The sequence below is a fragment of the Homarus americanus genome, unplaced genomic scaffold (genome assembly GCF_018991925.1).
Source record: "Homarus americanus isolate GMGI-L3 unplaced genomic scaffold, GMGI_Hamer_2.0 scaffold50705, whole genome shotgun sequence".
Lineage (NCBI taxonomy): Eukaryota > Metazoa > Arthropoda > Malacostraca > Decapoda > Nephropidae > Homarus > Homarus americanus.
Genome location: NW_024756463.1, coordinates 354,996 through 378,635, shown reverse-complemented (window position 1 = coordinate 378,635; position 23,640 = coordinate 354,996). Strand labels below are relative to the sequence as shown.

At 40.1% G+C, this 23,640-nt stretch overlaps 1 protein-coding gene across 2 annotated transcripts in view; it reads left to right on the top strand.

Annotated features, from left to right (window-relative positions):
• LOC121856862 overlaps nucleotides 1-21,668 on the top strand; it is a 35,891-nt gene extending 14,223 nt beyond the window's left edge. Inside the window, exons 1-9 of one of the 2 annotated variants that reach the window (XM_042352640.1) lie at nucleotides 4,436-4,454; nucleotides 5,664-5,725; nucleotides 6,011-6,185; nucleotides 11,901-12,001; nucleotides 12,441-12,515; nucleotides 17,124-17,215; nucleotides 17,659-17,782; nucleotides 20,266-20,355; nucleotides 21,494-21,668. In XM_042352640.1, coding sequence (XP_042208574.1) covers nucleotides 5,705-5,725; nucleotides 6,011-6,185; nucleotides 11,901-12,001; nucleotides 12,441-12,515; nucleotides 17,124-17,215; nucleotides 17,659-17,782; nucleotides 20,266-20,355; nucleotides 21,494-21,622 — 807 coding nt within the window. In that variant the 5' untranslated portion in view covers nucleotides 4,436-4,454; nucleotides 5,664-5,704 and the 3' untranslated portion in view covers nucleotides 21,623-21,668. Of the gene's footprint in view, nucleotides 1-4,435; nucleotides 4,455-5,663; nucleotides 5,726-6,010; nucleotides 6,186-11,900; nucleotides 12,002-12,440; nucleotides 12,516-17,123; nucleotides 17,216-17,658; nucleotides 17,783-20,265; nucleotides 20,356-21,493 lie in introns of those variants that run through there. The other variant, XM_042352639.1, reaches the window with a different exon arrangement.
• Nucleotides 21,669-23,640: the final 1,972 nt, after the last annotated feature.

Below are 23,640 nucleotides of genomic sequence, written 5' to 3'. Positions count from 1 at the left end.
CAACTGCGGATGTGTTTGTCGCTGGAGACCCAGAGAGTTTTGGAGCACACGTTGCAAGTGCCTCCCGATTCTACATCTTCAGTGACGGATGTGCTCGACCTTTTACAGGAGCATGTTAAAGGTCGGAATAACGAGGCTTTGCGTCGCCGCGCCTTCACCAGCTGCAAGCAGACGGAGAATGAATCCTTTGACGACTTTTTTGTACGCTTGAAGAGTTTGTCGGAGGAGATCGACATCTGCAAGGCGCACAGCCGGGAATGTGAGGAAGCCTGGATCAAGCACGGGATCTTGACAGGTGTCAGGCAAGAAGAGTTGGTGCAGCGACTCATCCCCCTGGACGCTTCCTCCACACTCCAGGTGGTAGTGACTGAATGTCGGTCATACGAGGCCACCAAGTCCGCCACCTCTGCCTTACGGGCCCCTCCTGCTGTGAGAGCTATCTCACAATACAAGAAGGGTAAGAAGGCGGCCAACAACGTGAAGGCTGCCGCATGTTCTTCCACGCCTCCGCCTAGTGCTTCCTGTGGCAGCTGTGGAAAGCAGCATGGCCCCAAGACATGCCCGGCCGCCGACGCACTGTGTCGTGGATGTGACCGTAAGGGCCACTGGTCTAACACAGACAGGTGCCCTGCACGAGGCCACAAGTGTCAGGCCTGCGGTCGCTATGGACACTACGACAAGTGCTGCCGCCAACCCAAGCCCAAAAGCCCGAGACGAGGAGGAAAGCAGCGCACTTCCCTCGGGGTGGTTCGCACGCAGCTCCCTTCAGATGGCCCACGCAGCCCCAAGCAGCAGCTGAGTCACATCAGGAGGGTGGAATCGACCACACGCCCCAGGGCTACCCCTTCCCCTACCATCCGCGTCGCCGTCACACACGGTGATGTGTCGGGTCACATCGAGGTGATACCGGACACCGGCGCTGATACTACGGTGATAGGCCTGAAGCACCTCCAGAAACTGGGCCTCACCAAACGCGACCTGGGACCACCGCCGCAGCTGCAGTACTACAATGCGGACGGTTCCCAGATGCCGGACGCTGTGGGCTCCTTTCAAGCGGAGATCACTTACGGCGACAGGTCATGTCACGGATGGATCGACGTGCAGCCTACTCTCGCTACACCCTTGTTGTCGTGGGAGCACTGCAAGGAGTTAGGCGTGGTGCCCAGAGACTTTCCTGAGCAGATCCCAGCTGCTCGGTACACCGCCAGCAGGGTGCGTGAATCAACGAGCGACGCGCCTGGCGCTGCTGCACAGAGCTGCCCAGAACCCGCGTCCACTCCCACCCACACAGGACGCTCCCCTGCCCAGATCCTGTATGGTCACCCTCTCCGCTCTTGCGTTCCTGCACACGCCAAGGCCTTTGCGAAGGAGTGGCAGACCAGAGCCGAGAGCTGCGACCGCCGCGCCGCTTCACGTGCCCAGGACGCCAAGGCTCGGTATGACGACCGTGCCCGCCCTCTTCAGCCACTGGAGATTGGTGCCCTTGTCCGCGTCCAGGACCCGACGACGACACGTTGGGACAAGGTGGGCATAGTGATGGGCGTCGGCCGGTCGCGGGACTACAAGGTCAGGATGCCGAGCGGCCGTGTCTGGTGGAGGAACCGCCGCTTCCTCCGGCCAGTCCCACCCCCTGCTGCTGGCCCCCTGACCGAGGACGAGTCACCTACACCTCACGAGGATCCGCCCCACAGTGCACCTCGATGCTCGGAGCGACTTAGGACTAAGAAGTCCGCTCAAGACAAAGACTATGAGCGTGAGGGGGGGAGGGAGATGTAGGTTATGTATCTAAGCTACTGTGCCAAGTAGCAACCTTGTATATAAGCTACTGTGCCGAGTAGCACCTATGTATATAATTACGTGGCAACACTGCACGTGTTATGTGGCAACATTGTCCCGAGGCTGCCATAGGACAAGGCAGTCTCAGTCTGACTGTGTGAGCCGTGCATGGCACACGCTAGTCACCACTTGTAATTCTCTTATCCATAAATAAATGGACTTCAGTGTTACCTGGTGTTTCGCTACCCATCACTGCATTCTTCAAGGAACACTTGGAACCTTCAGATGAGGACATCATTTTCAATACAGTAATCCTTATCTACAATTCATGTCTGTGTTCTAACTTTTCAACTGTTTGGGGGAATGTATGAGTGATTGTATATGGCCTCATTGGATTCACCAGTCCAATTCTTTTACTGTATTGGCCTTGTATACTATATATATGATTTGCATCTGTTTTGTATCATGTATATATATATATATATATATATATATATATATCTTGTTATTTATTTATTGGAATAAAGAAAGTCTTGTGGTGGTGTGTATTAGATCTTTTTACACCTTTGCACACCATTTTAATACAGTGGTCCCTCGGTTAGCGAACACAATTCGTTCCAGAAGGTCGTTCGTTAACCGAATCCATTGTTTCAATGGGATATTGGGTAATTGGTTCCAGCTCACCGAAAAGTACATACAAAGTAAAAACAAAATGCAGTAAAGTACACTTACTTTGAGGTGTGTATGTAGAAGGCTCCTGGTTGATGATGATGATGATGGGAATTAGAAGTGGAGGGTGTAGGAGAAGAGAAGGAAGTGGTTACAGCGGTGTCAGGTAATAAGGCGGGGGTAGGCGTGGGTAGATAGTTGACCCCCGCTCCGTAGGCGGTGCTGGAGGCGTAGGCTGGGGAATTCGAGAAGGTTCGGTGCTTGTAGGGGAGGAATCCACTACAATACTCCCCTTCCCCTCCGGGCGCGGCTGGAGGTTGGCAGAGTTGCATGCCACATGTGAGGCAGAACGGGTGGTGCATGCCACATGTGGGACATAACGGCGAGGGCGTGGATGAGCCGGCCGCTAGGAGGGGGGCAACTCTGTCTAGATACACGAGATCTGTGGGAGAAAAGAGGGAGGAGGAGGGTTGTGGAGGCGACGAATGTTGTGCTTCCCTCACGACAGGTACAGAGTCCTCAGATGCGCCTGCTGGGGTGTGTGGGCCTGGGTCAGGAGCAGGGGCTGCGTCAGCAGGAAGAGGGTCCATGACAGCAAAAGGGTGCATGACAGCGGCAGGGTCCACGACAGCAGCAGGGTGCAGGACAGTAGCAGGGGGTACCTGAGGGAGAAAAGAGGTGTGTGGGTCTGCGTCAGGAGCAGGGGCCGCGTCAGTAGGAGCGGCAGGGGGTACTGCTGGGCCGGGGGTGGCGTCTGAGGCAGGACGGGTGTGTTGGGGTCGGTAGGACGTGGTGCTTGGGGCAGGAAGAGGAGCAGCTGTCTGCTTAGAGTAGCAGAGCTGCTTTAGGGTGTCTAACCTGCGGTGTAGAGACAGTACCTGTAGAGCCGATGAGAGCTGCCTCTGCGTGGGTAAGCCAATCTTCCATGTTGCTTGAAGACTGGGAGAGTGATCAGTTTCTCATCCATCCTGTGTGAGTGCGAATCTCCGGGGGTCACCATTTGTGGGGTTATGAGATATTGGTTCACACTCAGGATGGGATGGAGAAAGGAAACTCACAATGTGCTTACTGTATACATATTGTATTGGATGTACAATGCAGCTTGTTGCTGGGTAGGTAGCATGGTAATAAGCATTGAGTAGAGAGAGCTGGGTGGTGAGGGTGCCCAGAGGAGGGACACTCGGCTTGAGGGACGCCAAGGTCGCTGGCGGGAGCGGAAGAGGAGGTGTTGCTTGCTGGTGGCACTGAGTAGAAAGAGACTGGTCACAGCAGTGTCAGGTCTTATGAGGCGGGGGTGGGCGTGGGTAGATAGTTGAGCCCCGCTCCGTCGGTGGTGCTGGAGGTGTAGGCTGGGGAATTCGAGAAGGTTCGGTGCTTGTAGGGGAGGAATCCACTACAATGGAATGGAGCTACTGGGGTGTTTCCCAGCATTATGTGACTTTTCTCTCAAGCTTAACACCCCACTACCTGCATCTACTGCTAGCGCGTGACTGTTTAGTGATGTTGGGCTTATTATTCATTATTTCATTTATTACACCGCAGGGTACAACAAGCCTAGTCACAAGACCCTGCGGTTAGACACATTCATTTGTAGTTGTGTATCGCAGGACACGCTATGACTTGTGATACGGAGACAATATTGATATGATTTATGGACAATGGGAGTTAGCACCCACCAAAGCGTGGGTAGCGTACAAGAATTAAATCTAAATTATTACGAACAAATAGGTGGTGACTCTCCCTGTGGTAGGAGGTCCCTGACAGTTACAGAGTTTACAGGAAGAGAAGTGCAGGTCATCCCCCACCTCAGATACTTGCCAGATAGGTCTGTATACTAAACTAATGTGAGCACAGACAACATTATGTCTGTGGACCATAAGTCCACGTCGATGTTATTTGTGTGGATAAGGAAGAAAGTGAATGTAGTGTTATATGTATATATTTTCAGCCTGTTCACCATTCCTGCGATGGATTGCAGAGAGAAGAGCGGGTGAATGTATTCTCCTTCAGTAAGTCATGCTGGGCTTATATTTAGGCCTAAAAGATCCTGATTTGACAGTCATAATTTCAAGGATCGGCTATTGATTACTCTCAATAGAAAGATTTGCAAGTAAACATGTGTAATGCTGTGTTTTATGTTGAACTTTAGTTAATTATTTTTTTTTATAATTTACTGTGGATTTATTTTAATATTTGAGAATACCTGTAATTTGGTATTTTTACTTTTAGTACTTTATAAATGAGATACTTTTTTTTTACTTCTGCTTGAGTACATTGAACTTTGGAAACTTTTACTTCTACTTGAGTAACATTTGGCAATGTAGCAATACTTTTACTTAATTAACAATGTTTGGTACGTTTTACAACTCTGGATTTCAAGTGTAGTGAACCATGGATAAGAAAGATAATGCATGTTTACCTTTGTTGTACAAGGTGGATGTATGTTCTACATTTAAAGAGTTATAAATTGTATGTGAATGGAAAGGTGTGAGGGAAAGGAGTTACTTAGTTAAGAAGTACAAAGAATGAAGAGATGACTAATGATGAGGTTCAGCTACAAGAACTTGGGAACTTGTACTGTACTGGGTAGAGATGGCAGGATAATTTTTTTTTTCTGTCACAAAGGGCTCGGTGAGATACAATATATTCTGCTCTCTGAAAGTTAATACTGCTGACCATGTGAGTTATATTGATGTTAGGCTTTTTCTAGAGTACACACACACACACACACACACACACACACCAATCTCCAAGTGGTAGTGATAGAAGCAGTAGCAATGATAGTGATAGGGAGTAGTAGTACTGTAGTACTTTACAGGGTAGTCCTCATTATGGTGGTAGAGGAAAGTCATAATGGTTATAGTAAAACTGTGCTGTACTGTGGATGGAAGGTGTGGTTGGTAGTGGTAGGTGTTGAGGGAGTGATGATATTAATTACTGGCGGTCATACTGAGGTTGATTAATGTTGATTGTTGCAATGGTCTTGTTGATATTAAAGGAAGTTTACATGGTTATAGTGTTAGGGTTGTAATTATGGTGATGAAAATGTTTGGGGTAAATTTCTTGCTGCAAATGGGTGGTACCTGTACAGTAATGGATATACTACAGTATAGGTATTGGTAATGGTGGTACTTTATGCCGGCAGTGATTTGTCAGTCGTGGTAGTGAAGTGTTTATCGCCATACATGGTCTTAACTGCAAGTGGTGTAATTTTGCAGGCAGGAGATAAGGCATAGGAGAAAGCCACATCACTTAAGACATGGACATCAAACACAGGGAGGTAAGTGCAGTACTGTATTAGTAAATATCCTGTACATTTTCCTGCTAAAAATTAATGGTATTGCAATGTATGATAAGCCAACAAGTAGCAACATTTTCACTGGTGTGGATTGCATTTGTGTGTGTGAAATTTACAACATTTTTAAGATGATTGATAACTAGATTGTCTAAGCAAGAATTTACAAGCACCAATATTCTTAGAATTTGACTCATGAACAAGAAACATTTAGTTTGTATCGCTTCTCTAAATAACCAGATGACATTAATTGGAATTTGGTCTTGGCAGGTCGTACAGTGGCTCCAGGAAATATATGGAAAAGATCAAATTCCTCCATATGAGAAGGCTGAAACCAGCATAAACATTCTTCATCAACTGATGACAGCAAGTAAATGCTCAGAAGGAAATGCTAAACTCCTCGCTGATGATTATTCTCAGAAATCATCTGAATATGGTGCAGAAGGTAATTTTGAATAATTAAGAACTGGAATAACTTTTAAGCAGGGACTGAATTGGTTTTTAAATTGGAATGCTGTACAGTTATAAAAAGCTATCATAATTGTGAGCTTTAGAAGTAAATAGACATTGACACTCACTCACATATACACTGTCTCTCTTTCCTGTTAGTGTACTGTACTTGGAGTCAAGTATGATTATCCAGCCATGACAATATGTCAGAATTTTTAAATGGTACCATCTTCATTGATGCACTCGCTCATAAATTAACAAATTAACGAATCCCATTTTATGATTGAGGAGAAATTTGTAAATCGTTGGGAACTGACAGGGCAGGAGAGCTCTATTAAAAAAAAAAAAAAAAAAAAATATATATATATATATATATATATATATATATATATATATATATATATATATATATATATATATATATATATATATATATATATATATATATATATATATATATATATATATATATATATATATATATATATATATATATATATATATATACAGTTGTACCCCACTTAACGCGGTCAATTGAACCCAGAGGGTCCCGCGTTAAGTGAAATCCGCGTTAAGTGAACAACAGAACATATGGGATTAATTCCAATAGAAACCAGCCCGACCCCCAAACTCCACTTTTTGAAGGCACATACCTATGTTGTAGTAAAAATAACATCTTAATTTTATGATGGTACATGCACACAATTAATACTTAAGAGAAATAGAGAAATACAGTCGCCAAGTTAATGTCCATTCAAATAATGGACTCAACTCCCTCCCCCTCTCACACTACACTGCCGGCTCTTCCCTCTCAGAGAAATTTTTGGGGGAAAACCACTAAATTTTAATAAATAATACCTCAAACTAAAGTTAGGATAATACAATTGACATTGCTGGATTCCTTGTAAGACCAGGAATATTTTGAATATAAATGTCATATATTTTGCACAAAAGGTAACATAGTTACCTAGAGAAAAATTTTTATCTAAAATTTGTATGTTTAATGCAAAATATATGATGTTTATATTCAAAATGTTCACCAAATTATAAGAATTCCAGCAATGTAAATTATATTCTGACCGGGTAATTTGTATGAATTTTATGAGCTAAAACAAATATCTTCAGTTAATAAAAAAAAAAATAATCTTCACGACACTATCTGTCAATCAAAGTACCCCACCTTGCCTCCCCCCCTCTTCCAACCGCGCGGTCAGTCCCAACCCTCCCCCCCACCCCCCACCAATCCTCCCTTCCAGGGTTTTTAACATTTAGTATTAAATAATACCTCAGATTAAAGTTAGGATAATATAATTGACATTGCTGAATTCCTTGTAAGACCAGGAATATTTTGAATATAAATGTCATATATTTTGCACAAAAGATAACATAGTTACTCTGAGAAAAAATTTTATCTAAAATTTGTATGTCTAATGCAAAATATACGATGTTTATATTCAAAATGATCACCAAATTATAAGAATTCCAGCAATGTAAATTATATTCTGGCCGGGTAATTTGTATGAATTTTATGAGCTAAAACAGGCAGTCAGGCAGGGTGGCGGGTGGGGCAAATCTAAAAATAGCGTCTCGAGCCGGACACTCACCGCGTATATGTGGAAAAATTCCGTGTTAAGTGAAAGTTCAGCTCTGGGTGTTAAGTGAAAGTTCAGCTCTGGCGAGGCACCGCGTATATGATAAAACGCGTTAAGTGAAACCGCATTAGGCGGGGTAATACTGTATATATATATAATATATATATATATATATATATATATATATATATATATATATATATATATATATATATATATGCAAGTAAATCACTGTGATTTATATGCTGAAAGAAGAACAGTCTCTGCCTGTAATTCACATCTTCAGGGTGAGTACAGAAAGCGGGGAACTTTGTGTTTTCTTCTTTATATTTTTTATATATATATATATATATATATATATATATATATATATATATATATATATATATATATATATATATATATATATATATATATATATATATATATATATATATATATACACACACACACAGTGGTACCCCAATTTACGTGGTCAATTGAACCCACAGGGTACCGTGTAAAGTGAACAACAGAACATATGGGATTAATTCCAATAGAGACTGGACTGACCCCCAAACTCCACTTTTTGACGACACAAAACTATGTTGTAGTAAAAATTTTATCTTAACTTTATGATGGTATGCACACACAATTAATATAGAAGAGGTTAGGTTAGGAAAAATAAAGGTTAAGTTAGGAAAAATAAAGGTTAGGTTAGGAAAACTAAAGGTTAGGTTTAACACTTACGTTAGTAGAAGAGATGGGTCGGCATACGAGGATGGAGGCTGGTTCCGAGGCAGAGGGCAGATTACTGGCCCTCAGGTGAATCACCATCACTATCTGTCATAGTTGTCAGGGCCTCCCTGACAAATCCCTCAAAGTCACCTTCACTGTCACTATCACTGGCTGGCTGTGGTGGGTTGCGGGCGAAGAACTCGGTAAAGCTTTTTTGACGGCTAGTGTTGATGTTGTCTTGATACACCTTGATGTATGGCTCCATAGCCTGCACCAGCCGGGTATGGAAGACTTCATAGCGGTCATCGTCATGGTCGTTGGAAAGGAAGAGCTTCAATTTCTTTGCACACTCGATGGCACCCTTAATATTACTATGCGTTAACTTGTGTTCTTCTGGGATTGACGCACCATCTTACTCTTCACTGACGTGATCATCTTCCAACATCTCGTCGGCAGTCATTTCAGGATCTCTGATCACCTCCAGGATGTCATCGTTGGTGGTCTCGGAGAAGCCTTCAGCTGTAATACTGTGCGCAGCTTCTCTTGCAAGGTCCAATGCCACTGTCACAGACTGAACCTCACCAGTCACAGGTTGACTCCGCCTCTCACCTGGTATACCATGCAACACATGCCTCCATGCGTGGTGAATCGTAGCTATAGACGCTGATCCCATGCCTCCCTCAAGAAGTCCACAGCTTGTTTGACGTTAAATTTTTTCCAAAACTGTTTAACGAGAACTTCTTGATTCACCACCTCTTGTTCCTTATCCTCGTCCTCGTCGCTTTTGCTCTCGCTATCGGTGTCACCCAGGTTACGCAACTCGTCCTTGGTGTTGGTACAGTCATTCAGGAGCTTAAATTTTTTGGCAGAGTATGCAGCTTTCACATTGCAGATCAACTCCTGGTCCATGGGCTGGATTAATGACGTAGTGTTGGGAGGAAGGAAGACCACTTTTATGTTGGGGTGACGATCCATAAGTAGTGGCGAGTGTCCTGGTGCGTTGTCAAGGAGCAACAGAATGTTGAATGGAACATTCTGTTGCTCACAGAATTTCTTCACGTCAGGAACGAAACAGTCATCAAACCAGGAGAGTGACAGAGCAGAGAACATCCACGCCTTACGTGCGGTCAGCCAGTGGACATTAATCTTGCTCATGTCCACGTTCTTGTAGGCGTGCGGCTTGCGGGCTGTGTGAATCACCGATAACTTGGGTTTACAGGTACCGGAGGCATTGGTGGTAAAGAGGACGGTGATGCGCTCCTTCTGCAACTTCCGGCCCCGAATCTTGCTGGCAGACTGGACAACGAAGGTCTTGGAAGGTAGCTTTTTCCAAAAGAGACCGGATTCGTCCATGTTGAACACCTGGTCGTCGGTGTACTGCCCTTCCTCCATAACCTCACATAAGAACGGAGGAAAATCTCTAGCCGTCGCACGGTCAGCACTCGCTTCTTCACCACCAATGTTGATGTTGGTGATCTTGTTCCTCTTCTTAAACCTATGCAGCCAACCAGAGGAAGCATTGAAGGGTTTGGGCTCTGCAATTCCCATCTTACGTGACACTGCTGCGTGCAGTTCACGGACGTACTCTTGAACAGATCGCGTGTCCACCGCCATGTTGCGTCGCGCTTGACGAATCAAGTAACTCACCAGCAAATTTTCCACCTTTAGCAGCACCTTGTTCTGGCAATACTTGATCATTGAAGCACCTGCAGACTTTGTGATTCTCATGTGTTCTTTGATCTTGGTTGCATCCTTCTTAATAGTATGAATCGTAGATTCGTTGACTCCATGCTGGCGCGCGAGATCAGCTTGACGTGTTCCTTTCTCCAAATCTTGAATGATCTTGTATTTCACTTCGTAGCTTAGGGAACGTCGTATCTTCTTTGGCTTAGGGCGGCTGGGTCCAGGTAAGGAAAGGTTTCTCTCTGGGGGCGGTGGTCCGGCGGAAGCCATTTTACAGAACATTGGAGTCACGTATACACGGTGTGGCCTGGAGGGATGAAACTGCCGCGGCTAGGTCAAGCGTCGTCTTTCCTCCCTCCCTCCCGCGGGTGGACACGTCATATTACTTTAAACCAATCACAGCTAGCAGCGGAGGGAGGTAAGGATGCATGGCCCAATCACAGTCCGATACGTAATATAACATCACTGATAACGCAACAGAGACATGCACTGCGCAACCTTACCGCGCGGCTTGCCCAGGCGGGAGGGTCGAATCTAAAAATAGAGTCGAGCCAGACACTCTGCGTATATGGGTAGATGCACCGCGGAAAGTGAAAGTCCGGTTCTGGCGAGGCACCGCGTAAATGAGAAATCGCGGAAAGTGAAACCGTAAAGCGGGATAATACTGTGTGTGTGTGTGTGTGTGTGTGTGTGTATATATATATATATATATATATATAGGATCATATGAAGATCCTCCCCCCCAAACCTACTTGGGGGGGAGGATCTTCATATGATCAAGCCTGGATGGGAGGATCTGACCTGACCAATGACCAAACCTGACCTTACCTGACCTGACGTCACTATGACCACCTAACCTAACCTAACCTAACCTACACCAATATTTAGTGTAACAAGAAAGTAATCTGAATAATGTTTTATTATTTAATCCTTATGTTGTTTATTTATATTATATGTTGGGAGGGATCTTCATATGAGCGCGACTGGGGGGGGGAGGATCTTCAGTTGGATACTTTGGGGGGGAAGATCTTCATATGATCCTATATATATATATATATATATATATATATATATATATATATATATATATATATATATATATATATATATATATATATATATATATATATATATATATATATATATATATATATATATATCTCTCCAGAGGGATTCAAATCATGCAAGTTTGTTGTTGGTTTGACTCCTGATCTGAAATCTCACTGGCATTAAGACAACCACTGAATCAAATGGTATCAAATCATCAACCCTGATTGAACTGGATGAGAAGGCTGGATGCAATAAACATTGCCATTACAGTATACCTGTACATACCAAGGCCCTCTGGCAAAAAACAGGATATGTTTGTGAGTGTTTTTGTGGAATGGATCATGTGAGTCTTTAATTACTTCCCTTTGGCCAAAAAATAAAATTTCAAATTTTTTTATATCAATTCATGCCTGTATCTTGATATTTTCACTTGTGCGAGCAGAAGTTGACCATTTCAAATAAGCTTGTAGAATTCAACAGTAGTTATTTTTAGGGGTGATTAATAATGTCTAGAACTATCGGACAAAAATTAAAGCTTTATTTTGTTTAACTTACAGATGTACAGAGGACCTTGCCAAATACTGTATAAATTGATGAACTTTACATGATTTGTAACAAGTTAAAGGAATCTGTTTTAAGTTTTATTTCTGTCTTCTATTATATTGCAGCAAGACAGTTAAGTAAGTGGATGGAACCTGTGAAAATCAAAACAAATATGTTATCTAATGAAGGCCAGAAGGGACTGTCGGCTCTCGCTGCTACAGCACAGGTGAATACATAAATATAAAAAAAATAGGTACAGATTTGTATGAAATAGGTACAGTATACAAATATAAAAGTGAATTATGTTGCATCTCAATGTATGGAATAATGAAGTTATATCCTGTAATTTATGAAAGTGACAATTGTGTGTTGTGATGACCTATGAGCTGTTCATCAAGCAGAAACACATTCACACTCATTCATAAGTACAGTAAATTCAGTTATTATGCATTCTCTCACTATGAGAGCGTGTACAGTATAGATTTTCACTTCTCTGCTCAACAGTTTAATCCACCAAAGTTTGTTAGTAGGATCAGATAACAGATTTTTACCAAAGAGCAGTTCAATATTGTAAGCTTTTTTATACTTCTCCAAATATCCATATGTGTTCTAAAGACAACTCTAGGTACACGTACTGTAACTTAAACCTCAGTTTCTATTTACAGGCTTATGACATCCAGACTGTCACTAGCACTAATATTATACTGGCCATGAATCAGCTGGACTTGGACCATATGCAAGTAAGGGTCCATTTATATTTTTATGTTGGTTGTTGAATTAACTGCTTTGTGGGTTTTTTCCTATGCATATCCTTCTGACTAAAAACTATGATGAATAAGATTGTTAATTGCTTTATTGGATGGTTCTGGGAGAGCCAATAAACCAACACAAATGTGGAGTGTCAATGCTGAGTCAACCATATGAATAGATAGGGTTACCATATGTCCGGATTTTCCCAGACATGACCTCCATTTTGGTCCTTAAATCTCCATCTGGGGGGAATTTTCAATTACTGTATCTAAAAATGTCTGGACTTCGTCCCTATTATCTTCCTAAAGAAGAATTTATATTTTATAAGAGAGTGATTGACATCAGACATGGGATTTCTATTGAGACTTGTCTAGTTCGTTACGGATTTTGTCCAGTTTTCGTCTTGAACAGGTGTGATCATGTCCAGCGTTACCATTTAAGAGGTTTTGTGGCAAATGTAGCAATATTCACTTCCAGAGCAAATACTAGCCTATAAATGTCATATATTTATCAAGTTTGACTGATATTCTAATATAACTAGAATGATTTTCTGGAGGATGTAGATCATATTGACATTCTCGCAATTTTTCTGATCAAATCTAGCAACATTAGATTGTCAACTCTGTAATAAAATTACGCGCCAAATGTTCAGTCAGTGATTCGATGTCTTTTCAAACGGTACTGTGTATAGAGGCATTCCTTCCAAAGCTGTTTATTTCATTTCTCACTTTTTAATCCTCAAGCACAATGCCAAAACGAAAGTGCAAATTCACAGCAAAACTTAAAAGTAAATTCCCATGTTTTCAAAGTGGCGGAGAAGATTGGGAAGCTGAGTGTTTGGTATGTAAACCTGGTACTTACGTCTCTGTGACAAATAAAGGCGTTCTTGACTTGCAAACTCATGTGGACTCAGACAAGCACAAAAAAGCAGTTTGAAGAGAGTGTTCATTGGCAAAACTAACAGATTACTTTGTAAAACCAGGCAGCAAAGTAGAGGATGCTGTTACAGCATTGGAGGGTATTTATGCATTCCACACAGTGAAGCATCACCATAGTTTCAAGTCAATGGACTGCTCATCTGTCTTACTAAAAAAAAAAAAACATTTTCAAGTGCTAGAAGCAAGACAGAAGCAATTGTGAATTCTGTACTTGCTCCAACATTCTGTTAATACTGCCCTGAAAACATTTCCCTGTAATTATTCAGTATTTTGACTGGAATAATGGTGGCTTGTAGTCAAAGCTAATTGGGATTCATAACACACCTAATGAAACTGCTGAAACAGTTGCAAATTAAGTCAAAGAAACTCTTGAAAAAAAATGGTTTGTTTGAGAAGTGTATTGCATTCATGGGTGACAACTGCAATACCATGTTTGTTGGTGGACTTCGGCGTGATGAAGAAGGAAAGAATGTGTTTGCAAACTTAAAGAAGTTGTTGCATAAGAGATCATTAATTGGCGTGGGTTGCCCAGCACACATTTTGAACAATTGTTTTCATCATGCAGTGGAGAGAATGGACATTGATATTGAGAACATTATGTTTAAGATCTACCAGATACTTTCATATCTACACTGCTTGTACCGAACTACTGAAGGAATACTGTGAATTTGCAGAAGTTGAATACAGAAAGCTGTTACCTCATAGTAAGACACGATGGCTGTCATTATTTCCAGGCATTGCTAGGTTCATACAGATGTTTCTGGCCTTGAAGTCTTTCTTTCTGTCACAGGACAAACCACCCACAGTGATAAAGAATTACTTGGAGCACAAATTGAATGAGACTTACCTATGGCACTTGCATTCTCTTATGAGTGTTTTCCAAAGCCACATCCAAGCCATTGAAAGAGAAAGCAATTCTGTTGTTGAAGTGTTGAATAGTTTGAACTATTCACACCATCCTCTTTGAACGAAAGACTCAAAGCTTCATGTCCTTGAAAGTGAAGGGACTTATGACACAGAAGCGTATGGAAGGAATGGATGAAGAGGGTGACAAATTCTACAGCAGGTGCTTAGAGTATTTGGATAAATGGATTAAACCCCTGGAAGACTTCTCCTGTTTTAAATGGATGACCCTGAGTGAAACACCGAACTGAGCTGATGTGGAATCATGTATCGAACATCTGATTGATAAGGGAGTACCAATTGATGACGTGAAATGCTTTGATCAAGTTAGCAATCGGAAGAAATTTACAGAGTCACAAGAGTGATGAAGAATTCACTTTATTGCTAGCACATCAGAAGTGAACCAAATATTTTGAAAAGTCCAAAAACATTGATTGTCATTCAGAGCTGTTGAAACTTGCACAGTTTTTCTTTGCTATACCTGCTCATAAAGCAAATGTAGAGAGGATTTTTCACATGCAAAGCCAGTGGACAAAGGAGAGAAATAAGTTGACAGTTGAGTCGCTGAAAGGACTTCTGCTTGTACAGTACAACTTAAGAGAAATTTCCTGCAAAGACTGCCATGCCTTCTTAATGAGCAATCAACCACTGCTGAGAATGATGCGACCTTCAGAGAAATATACATGGGTGCATCAAGGAAAATATAATTTATGCTCAATCTGCACTAAACATAAGGTAAGCTACAGAAATATTTGAGTAATTACTATATATTAATGTTTTCAGCCACAAAATTTCTAAAATATTGATAGGCCTACTTGATATAAATGTACCGGTGCACAATACACGAGTATAACAATGATTCAACAGGGGAGATCCCCCCCCCCCACCACCAAGAACATAGGAAAAATCTTCAAGTTTTCCTCCTTTTTTGATGTTCAAATGCGGTAACCCTACCAATAGAGAGAATGAATTGTGTACAGACCAGCAGCACAGTGTTGGGGTGTGCAACTCTATGAATACCTTCCCAAAGCTTCTCCATTCTGATGTTATTGAATCTCAGCCTTAGCACGGTTGAGTTGCGTGTTATTTCAGAATTATTATACCTTTACCAACAAGGGTGCGTTGCACCATCGCACTTTTCCATATGTTTGTCCATCACACAGTATGGAAGGTGGTTGGTGTAATTAACTCGCTTAATTTTATGGTAATTTAGTTTGTAATAAGAAAATTCAATTAAAATGATACGGTAATACAATAATTTGTATGTGTCAAACCAGATGAAAAAAACAGATGTTCATTTTCAACATTGTCCTTTCTTCTGTTGATATGTAGGAAAACTGCTACAGGGTACAATATTAGGACAGAGAACTTAAAGAATATTTCTTCATCTTGTTTCAAATACGTACAGTACAAATTACTTCTTTACTGAAGTAATTGGTGAGCATCCAGTTTGGTATAGGGAGATTTTTTGGTACAGGGTATAAAACAAATACGAAAAATTCATCAACTGATCTTTGGTATACATTACACCTGCACTGAAATGTGAGCAGCAAATTTTAGTACTGTATATAAAAGTTCTGTTTAGAGAGGTAATACTGTACAGATACCTCTTTATTCACAATTATATTGCTGTACAGTCAACCCTCGCTTTACGCGGTCCCACTTTACGCGTTTACGCGGTACCCTGCCGAACACGGAATGCTCACTTTCCGCTGTGTGTGTACCCTTTTACGCGGAGAGCGGCGCGAGCAGGGTGCGCACAAGGTCGCCCAGTCATCAAAACATTACCGAGTTCTTCACCCGCCACCCACCACAGCCGGCCAAAGTCAGTGATAGTGAGGATATGGACTTATATGGACTTTGAGGGGTTTGACAAAGAGGCCCTGCAAGCCTCTGTGGTGGATAGTGATACAATTGATACAAGTGATACAGGTGAGGGCCAATAATCTGCCCTCTGCCTCGAAACCAACCCCCCCATCCCCCCCATCCCCGTGTGCCCAGCCATCTTTTCTACTAATGTAAGTGTTAAAAAACCGAATATTATTGATATTTCTCTTAATTATTAATTGTGTGTGCATATGTACCATCATAAAATTAAGAAGTTATTTTTACTACAACATAGGTATTGTGTCTGAAAAAGTGGAGTTTGGGGGTCGGCCCGGTCTCTATTTCAATTAATCCCATATGTTATGTTGTTCACTTTACGCGGGCCGCCGTGGGTTCAATTGACCGCGTAAAGTGAGGGTTAACTGTATACTCCAGCTCATAGCAGTGATTATGCTGTCCAGTAGTAATAATATGTTATGTACTGTACTGTATTACCTCAACCAAATGGAAATTATTGAAATTACAGTACAGTACATGAAAATAATTTAAATTTTTATATTAATGCAGATTTGTATGTCAGCTTATATGTTACTGAAATTTTACCACAGCAGTGAGTCAGTATGAATTTGAATTATCCTGCCTTCCCCATATTCTTCATTATGTTACCTATCCCTAGGTTGTCCATAATGGAAAAGCATTGCTTATGATCATAAACTATTTTTTCATCTTTGACAGATCACTGCTGTTTTTACTATGGTTTTTGGTCTCTAGAATTTTTTTTTTCTTGGCCTTCTCCATTACAGATTGAAGGAGTTGTAGATTTTACAATAAATTCTGTGTATTAATTAATGTCTGTTATGAGGGGGAATTGGTAAATGCTGGTGATTTGTTTAGAAAAGTCCTCAACACAATACTGTTTGCTCATCCCAGGTGGTTAATGACCGGGAACAAGAGAGGGGACGAACTTCTCGGTTGTTGGAAATGAGTCAAGATCTGTCAAGGAAGTTCAAGGAAATCAAAGGGTTTGTATTGGACTTTGAAAACTTACAAATGTTGTCAGAAACTTTTGACATTCAGCGTTTGTTTTAGGATTAGGGATACCAGTATGTGGGTCATTTGACCACACAAATAATTTTGAGTACGGTAATCAAAATTAAACTGCAACTGAGAATTTGGTTCTTGTAAGAATGGCATTAAGTTGGACAACCTGTACAGCCAGTTGAATGTTTTTACTTTTAAAGTATGTGAATGATCACTGGGTCAGATCCATCATCTGATTAATTAATTAAGCAGGAACACCCTGTCAGTAAGACAGGTATGAACAGTAGTCTGTTCAAATAAATCTACTTGATACGTACTCTTAAGTGTAGGTATGAATCTTGTTATGCCATGACCCAAGCATTCACCATATTTCTTATGCTACTTGTGGATGTATACCTGTACTTAACACAATTTTGTATTTCAGGATATTTCAGCAGTCGGAGGCAACATGGGCACAACAGCAAGAAGAACATGCAAGAGATATCAAGCAAGAGGAATTTATCAGGAGAAAATTCAAAAAATATGTATCAGATATTAATCAGTATGAGGTACTGTACCTTGTCATTAACATTACTAAAGGATTGTTGAGCACCAGCAACATACGGTGATAGGGTTAGCAGAGTTTTGTTGATTGACCATGTTCAGATGTAACCATATTGTCACAGATTCCCTCAAGTTCCTCATAAGTAAACAAGTGTCACCTCACTCACTAGAAGACTACATATTATTATCTTAGAGAATTATAAATATATATTAGACCACCAAATATGGTAATGGTGTTAACAGAGTTTTTCTTTACATTTGTTTTTGATGGGTTTAATTTTTTCATATTTTATTGATAGTGCCACAAGTATTATTATTAAACAAAAAGGTGATGCATCTCTCTCTCTCTCAGTATACTGTAAGTGATGCTAGAAGCTACTACAGATACCATGGACTTAGGTTTTGCATGGGACCATTCTACTTTATATTGTGGGAATTTTAAAAAATGGTTAATTACCATAATCTTAGTACTTTCTCATTCTTAATTAATTTCAATTGGGGCTCAATGATTTTCACTGTGTATTGAATAGTAATTTTGCTTCTGGAAAGAACACATCAACATGTGCTGTACTCACTCTGAAGTGCCATTGATTAATAGCTCACAAAACATACTGGTACAGTCAAAGAAAAAAATTGCATTGCATCCATCGTACCTAATGTTCTGAAACCCATGATGAAGAATTTGGGAAAAGTTATTAGCAAACAACAAACCAATTGCCTGAATGGCTTGTAAGCTGATAAATGGTGAAAGGATAAATTGAAATTAAAATTAAAACACAAAGAAATGGTGCAAAGTGTGTCATCTATGGGTAATACAGGTTGTACCTCTAGTCCGGCAACTTCGGGACCTGACCAGTGCCGGACCATGGAAATTCACCCTTTTCCTGGATAGATAGTGACTTGTGCTTATGCTTGGAAGCACTAGCACCACTTTCTCTGCTTCATGGTCTCTTTGAAGACATATTGAAGGGTTAAATGTCGTACAGTAGCTTCTCAAATTTCGCGAGTTTTTAATTCAACGTTTTTTATTGGAACACAAAAAACAAAACAATTCAAAATTTTGACGGCGGAAACTCGAATTTCGACCGGTTTGAACGGCTCACCAATGTTCAGACGTGCACAATCGTGTAAACAGCGTCATTTCTCTTATGTACAAAGGATTCATTATTGTTTATTACTGAATGTCTCTTTGATTGAATTAATGTTTATGTGTGCAAAATGAGCAATACTTTTCATTTATAATAAGTAGAATATTAAAACACACGAGGAGACGAGACGGCTTTGTTTTCGTTGTTTACAAAACCAATAACTGACTGGTTCTACATATAAAACTGAAGAAAATAAGACCCTGGTTGTAGCTGCAGTAAAATTAATATGGTTGTTTTAAGTAATGTTATTTAATGTTAATAAATAGAACAATAGAAGTAGCTTACGATAATGGTAAAGAAAAGAAGAGAGATCTCGTATGTAAGTGCGCACATGTGAAAACATATCGTCATTATTCTACATAAGAATATGAAAGCAACACTTATTTACCGTTCATATATGTTTTAATTAATGTTTCTGATTTTTTTTTATTTAATTAATGTTTGTGTGTGCAAAATGAACAATACAATTCATTAATACTACATGGAATATTAAAACACACGAGGAGACGAAATGGCTGTCGGCATTGTTTTCGTTAATGCTTACAAAACCAGTGACTGATATAAAACTGAAGAAAATAAGACCCTGATTGTAGCTGTAGTAAAATTAATGTAAAAAATTTAATATGGTTGTTTGAAGTAATGTTATTTAATGTTAATAAATGGAACAATATAAGTAGCTAACCATTAATGGTAAAGAAAAAAAAGTGAGACTGTGCATATGTAAATGTGCACATATGAAAACATATCGTCATTACTCTACATAAGAATATGAAAGCAACACTTATTTACTGCTCATATATATTGAAGGGTTAAATGTTGTACTCTGTATAGACAAGCAGAGAGAGAGAACAGCCGAACTGCCGGATGTAAACAAATCTTAATTTCCCGCGGCTTTGTTGTATTTTTTTACGGGGATTAGCCCACCCGGGCATAGGTCACTGACCCACATTGGGGCCTGAGGGGCGACAATTTAATACTCCTGTAATAATAATAATAATAATTCAGATAAGTTAAAAAAAAAAAAAAAAGAAGCTGCCTATCTACCTATTGGACAAACTAAAATCGTTCCGGACCACGGGAGTTTCCGGACCACAGAATGCCGGACTAGAGAGGTACAACCTGTACTAAAGATATTAATTTTGGTGGTTCAGACTCAAACCTTGTAGTTTCACTGTCATTAATGGAGAAATTTACCCAAATTCTTCATCGTGGGTATCAGAACATAATACACAGTGAGGTAATACAACTTTTTTCTTTGACTACATTGTTCCTCATAAAGCAATTATGTTGTTATAAACATTAATTGTTTTAATTTTTTTTTCATTATCTCCATACTACAGGCCAGACTAAGCCAAGTTGGAATGAAGAAAAACATCACACATGCCTTTCTGTCAGAACAGTGGGCAAAACTCAAAGATCTTGAGAAGCAGGTCAGTAAAATCTTTATCAGCCCATTGAATTCAGATTATGCATTTAGTGCGTCTGAGGATACCAGGCAGATATCCACGAGAGAATGTTGTGGTAAACTACATAGACTTAATATACAAGAAGCCGGACTTTGTTTGTTACAAAATGAATTATGATACCTTTGGATATGTCTGAAATATTGTTTGGAACACCCACTATATTCTCATACTGTAGTCATATGTTTTATCCCCAAGTCTCACCTATGAGCATACAGTACAGTACTGTACAACACAGATTGTATTAAAAAACAGCAGTGAGCGAGCAAACAAGATTGTACAATGGCAGCACACAATGAACTAAGAGCATTTCATGATGCTAGAGTTTGAAGAGATAGGCTGTGAGATACATTAGCCAATCATAGACATCCCATGCAGTCATATGACAATATTGTAGTAGACAATCACAGAACATAAGCACTCAGAACCTATGACCTAAATTCTCCATGCAGCTAGCCCACCCACGTGTTTGACACGTGCTTGGCGTATGATGCAATTGTTTGGAAATTCATTCGAATGGCCAAAATGGAGGCATTTTTGCAATTTCTCAGATTTTTTTTTCTGGGTATTGGAATGTTCTGGGAATCAAAGATTCCTGCTATTGGGGATACAGTATACTGTATCTATTGTTCTCTCCCATCTTTCCATTATCATACAACTTGCAACACTCTAATTATAATGTTTGCACTCCCCTCTTATTACAAAGTTAATTCATGTATCTTCATCTTTTTTATCCATGGTATACTACAGTAGGTTGAATATGGATCTTTATCAAATATATTGCCCTCCAGAGGAAACTGCCATGTGTACCTTCCCAGTCTATCACAAGTAACAAAGGGGGGAATAGGGATAGCAAAAGATATGGTAGTTGCTTCAGATAGAGCAAAAGAAGCCTGGGGGAGCCTGTAGAAGTACAATACCAATGGAAGGCTGGACTGATGGACATTTTAGGCAATGAGATCAGAAGTTACATGTCTCTGTAAAATAATGTGATACAGAGTACTTTGGTTGGTGTATTATTTTATGATGTGTGTTGGAGTGCATATAATGCCAGTGTTACAATATTATGTTGAACTGCTTCATCTCCCATTATATCACATTTCAGGTTAGTGACTTGGAGAATCAGTTGAAGAGTTATACACTCCCACCAGACATAACCCTTGCTGAGGTTAAGGTCCAAGAAGCACATGAAGAGCTAGCAGCCTTGTTGAATAATTTGGCTACTAAATGTTAACATAACAGTGTATCATGATACTGTAACAGCCGTTTTATTATTATTACCTGTATTGTATGATTTTTTATACCTAATAATCTGTGCTGATAATGTAATTAATATCCATGAAATGTGTTTATGAAAGCTTTACTTGCTTTAATTTTGGCTATGCCTTTGACAGACAATGAGTCCTGAGTTCATTCTTGGTTAAGTTGACTTAACAGTGTTTTGTCACAAGCCTTATTTGTATAGAAAATCATGAAATAATATATATGGCCTACAGGTCCACATTAGTGACCTGCAAGATGTAGCAACACTAAGTAGTCCTTGGCTATCCTGCCATGTCAGGGAACTTATATTGCATAATGGCATCATCGTTAGCACTGATTTACGACCCTTTTCCGTTCTTGCATGAGTTTGCCATGATTATGTGATGGCATGGTGTTCCAGTTACCATCAGGCAAATTTGAACCCAGTTTTATGGTTGGTTGCCCTTCCTATTGCCAAAGCACATTTACAGAGTGACAACTGGACATTATATGTACGACTTCCATGTACCTTTTTAGCTAGCATGGCAGGGTCACAAACTTCTTGCCACACAAAAAGTGGGACAGTAAAACCGCCATAATTCAAAATAATTGGGACTTTAGCCCTTACGAATTATGAAATTTTACAAAATATGAGGGATACACTTCATGAGGGGAAATTTAAACTTTTACGTTATCAGCCCCAGTCAAAATTTAAACATTTCTAAGTACAGTTCTGTACCAGATTTACGTGCTAGGTCCATGGTTATCAGATATAATGGTTCAAACACTGGGCAATGATGGAAAACTAAGTGGAAAAAAGCTTGTGAGGTAGACCATGGATGTGCACCCCATGACATACAAATCAGTTATAATTCTGACCCAATTGTACACCAGATTTGTAGCTCCAACACTTGTGGAGATAAATGTGGTAAGTGTTGAACACTCAACCTTCTTATCTTTGGGAAGTTGAGAATCAGTCAATGATTGATCTGAATAACCGTATGTAACAGTAAATTGTGAAAATGAACAAAATTAATCCTTGATTTAACATTTGATGCTCTTTGTCATTCAGTTAATTGAAACTATCAATTTCAGTGAGTATATTTTACATAAAAAAATATGAATACTGTGCAAACAAATGCAACAACACTGTATTACTTATACATACTGTACAATGTCTTGTGTTGTGTGTTTGCATGCTTCAATGCCTAAAGTCTTGAACCCCTTGTGTATGGGTGTGTGTGTGCTGATCAAATTGTCTTGCATTAGTCAGATAAAATATTAAAAGTGCCATCCCCATAGTGAAGGGGGCAAGTAAGCAAGATTCCCAAAATACTGTAGTTTGTACTCTAGACAAGAGACAGCTTTTACAACTCAAGAAAGATATTTTTTTACAGTACTGTACAGCATATTACTGAAAGATATTTTTGCCAACATAAATATTGCTATCACTTGAACTACTGTTTGCTGTGATATGTTTACATACATAATTTTAGTTCTAATGACAACAAAATTCTATATACAGGGGGTCCCCGGGTTACGAACGGGTTCCGTTCCTGAGGATGTTAGTAAGTCGGATTTGTACGTCAGTCAGAACACATGGTGTATGCATACCGTACTTAAACACAATGTTTAAAATCCCACTACATCATAGCCTAAGTCCTTATATACATTTAAAATCACTTAATTTAAGACAAAATAAGAAATAGAATTACAAAATACGGTAAATGAAAGTAAACAAAAAAGTCATCAGGTAAATAAAATACAGTAAATTTCAAGTTTAACCTTGTTCGTATTGGCGGGCGTTTGTAAGTTGGGGACCTCCTGTACATGTACCTATAAATATATTTCCTGTAAAATAAGAGTTTTCCTTCTGCATGTCAGTTTTATATATATATACACACACATGATGTGCTGAGAGAGGTATACAAGAGTACCCAGACAATGTGCTTCATATTCAACCTAAGTTTACCAAGTGCAGGATGTCAGTTACATAGGCCTGGTGTCATC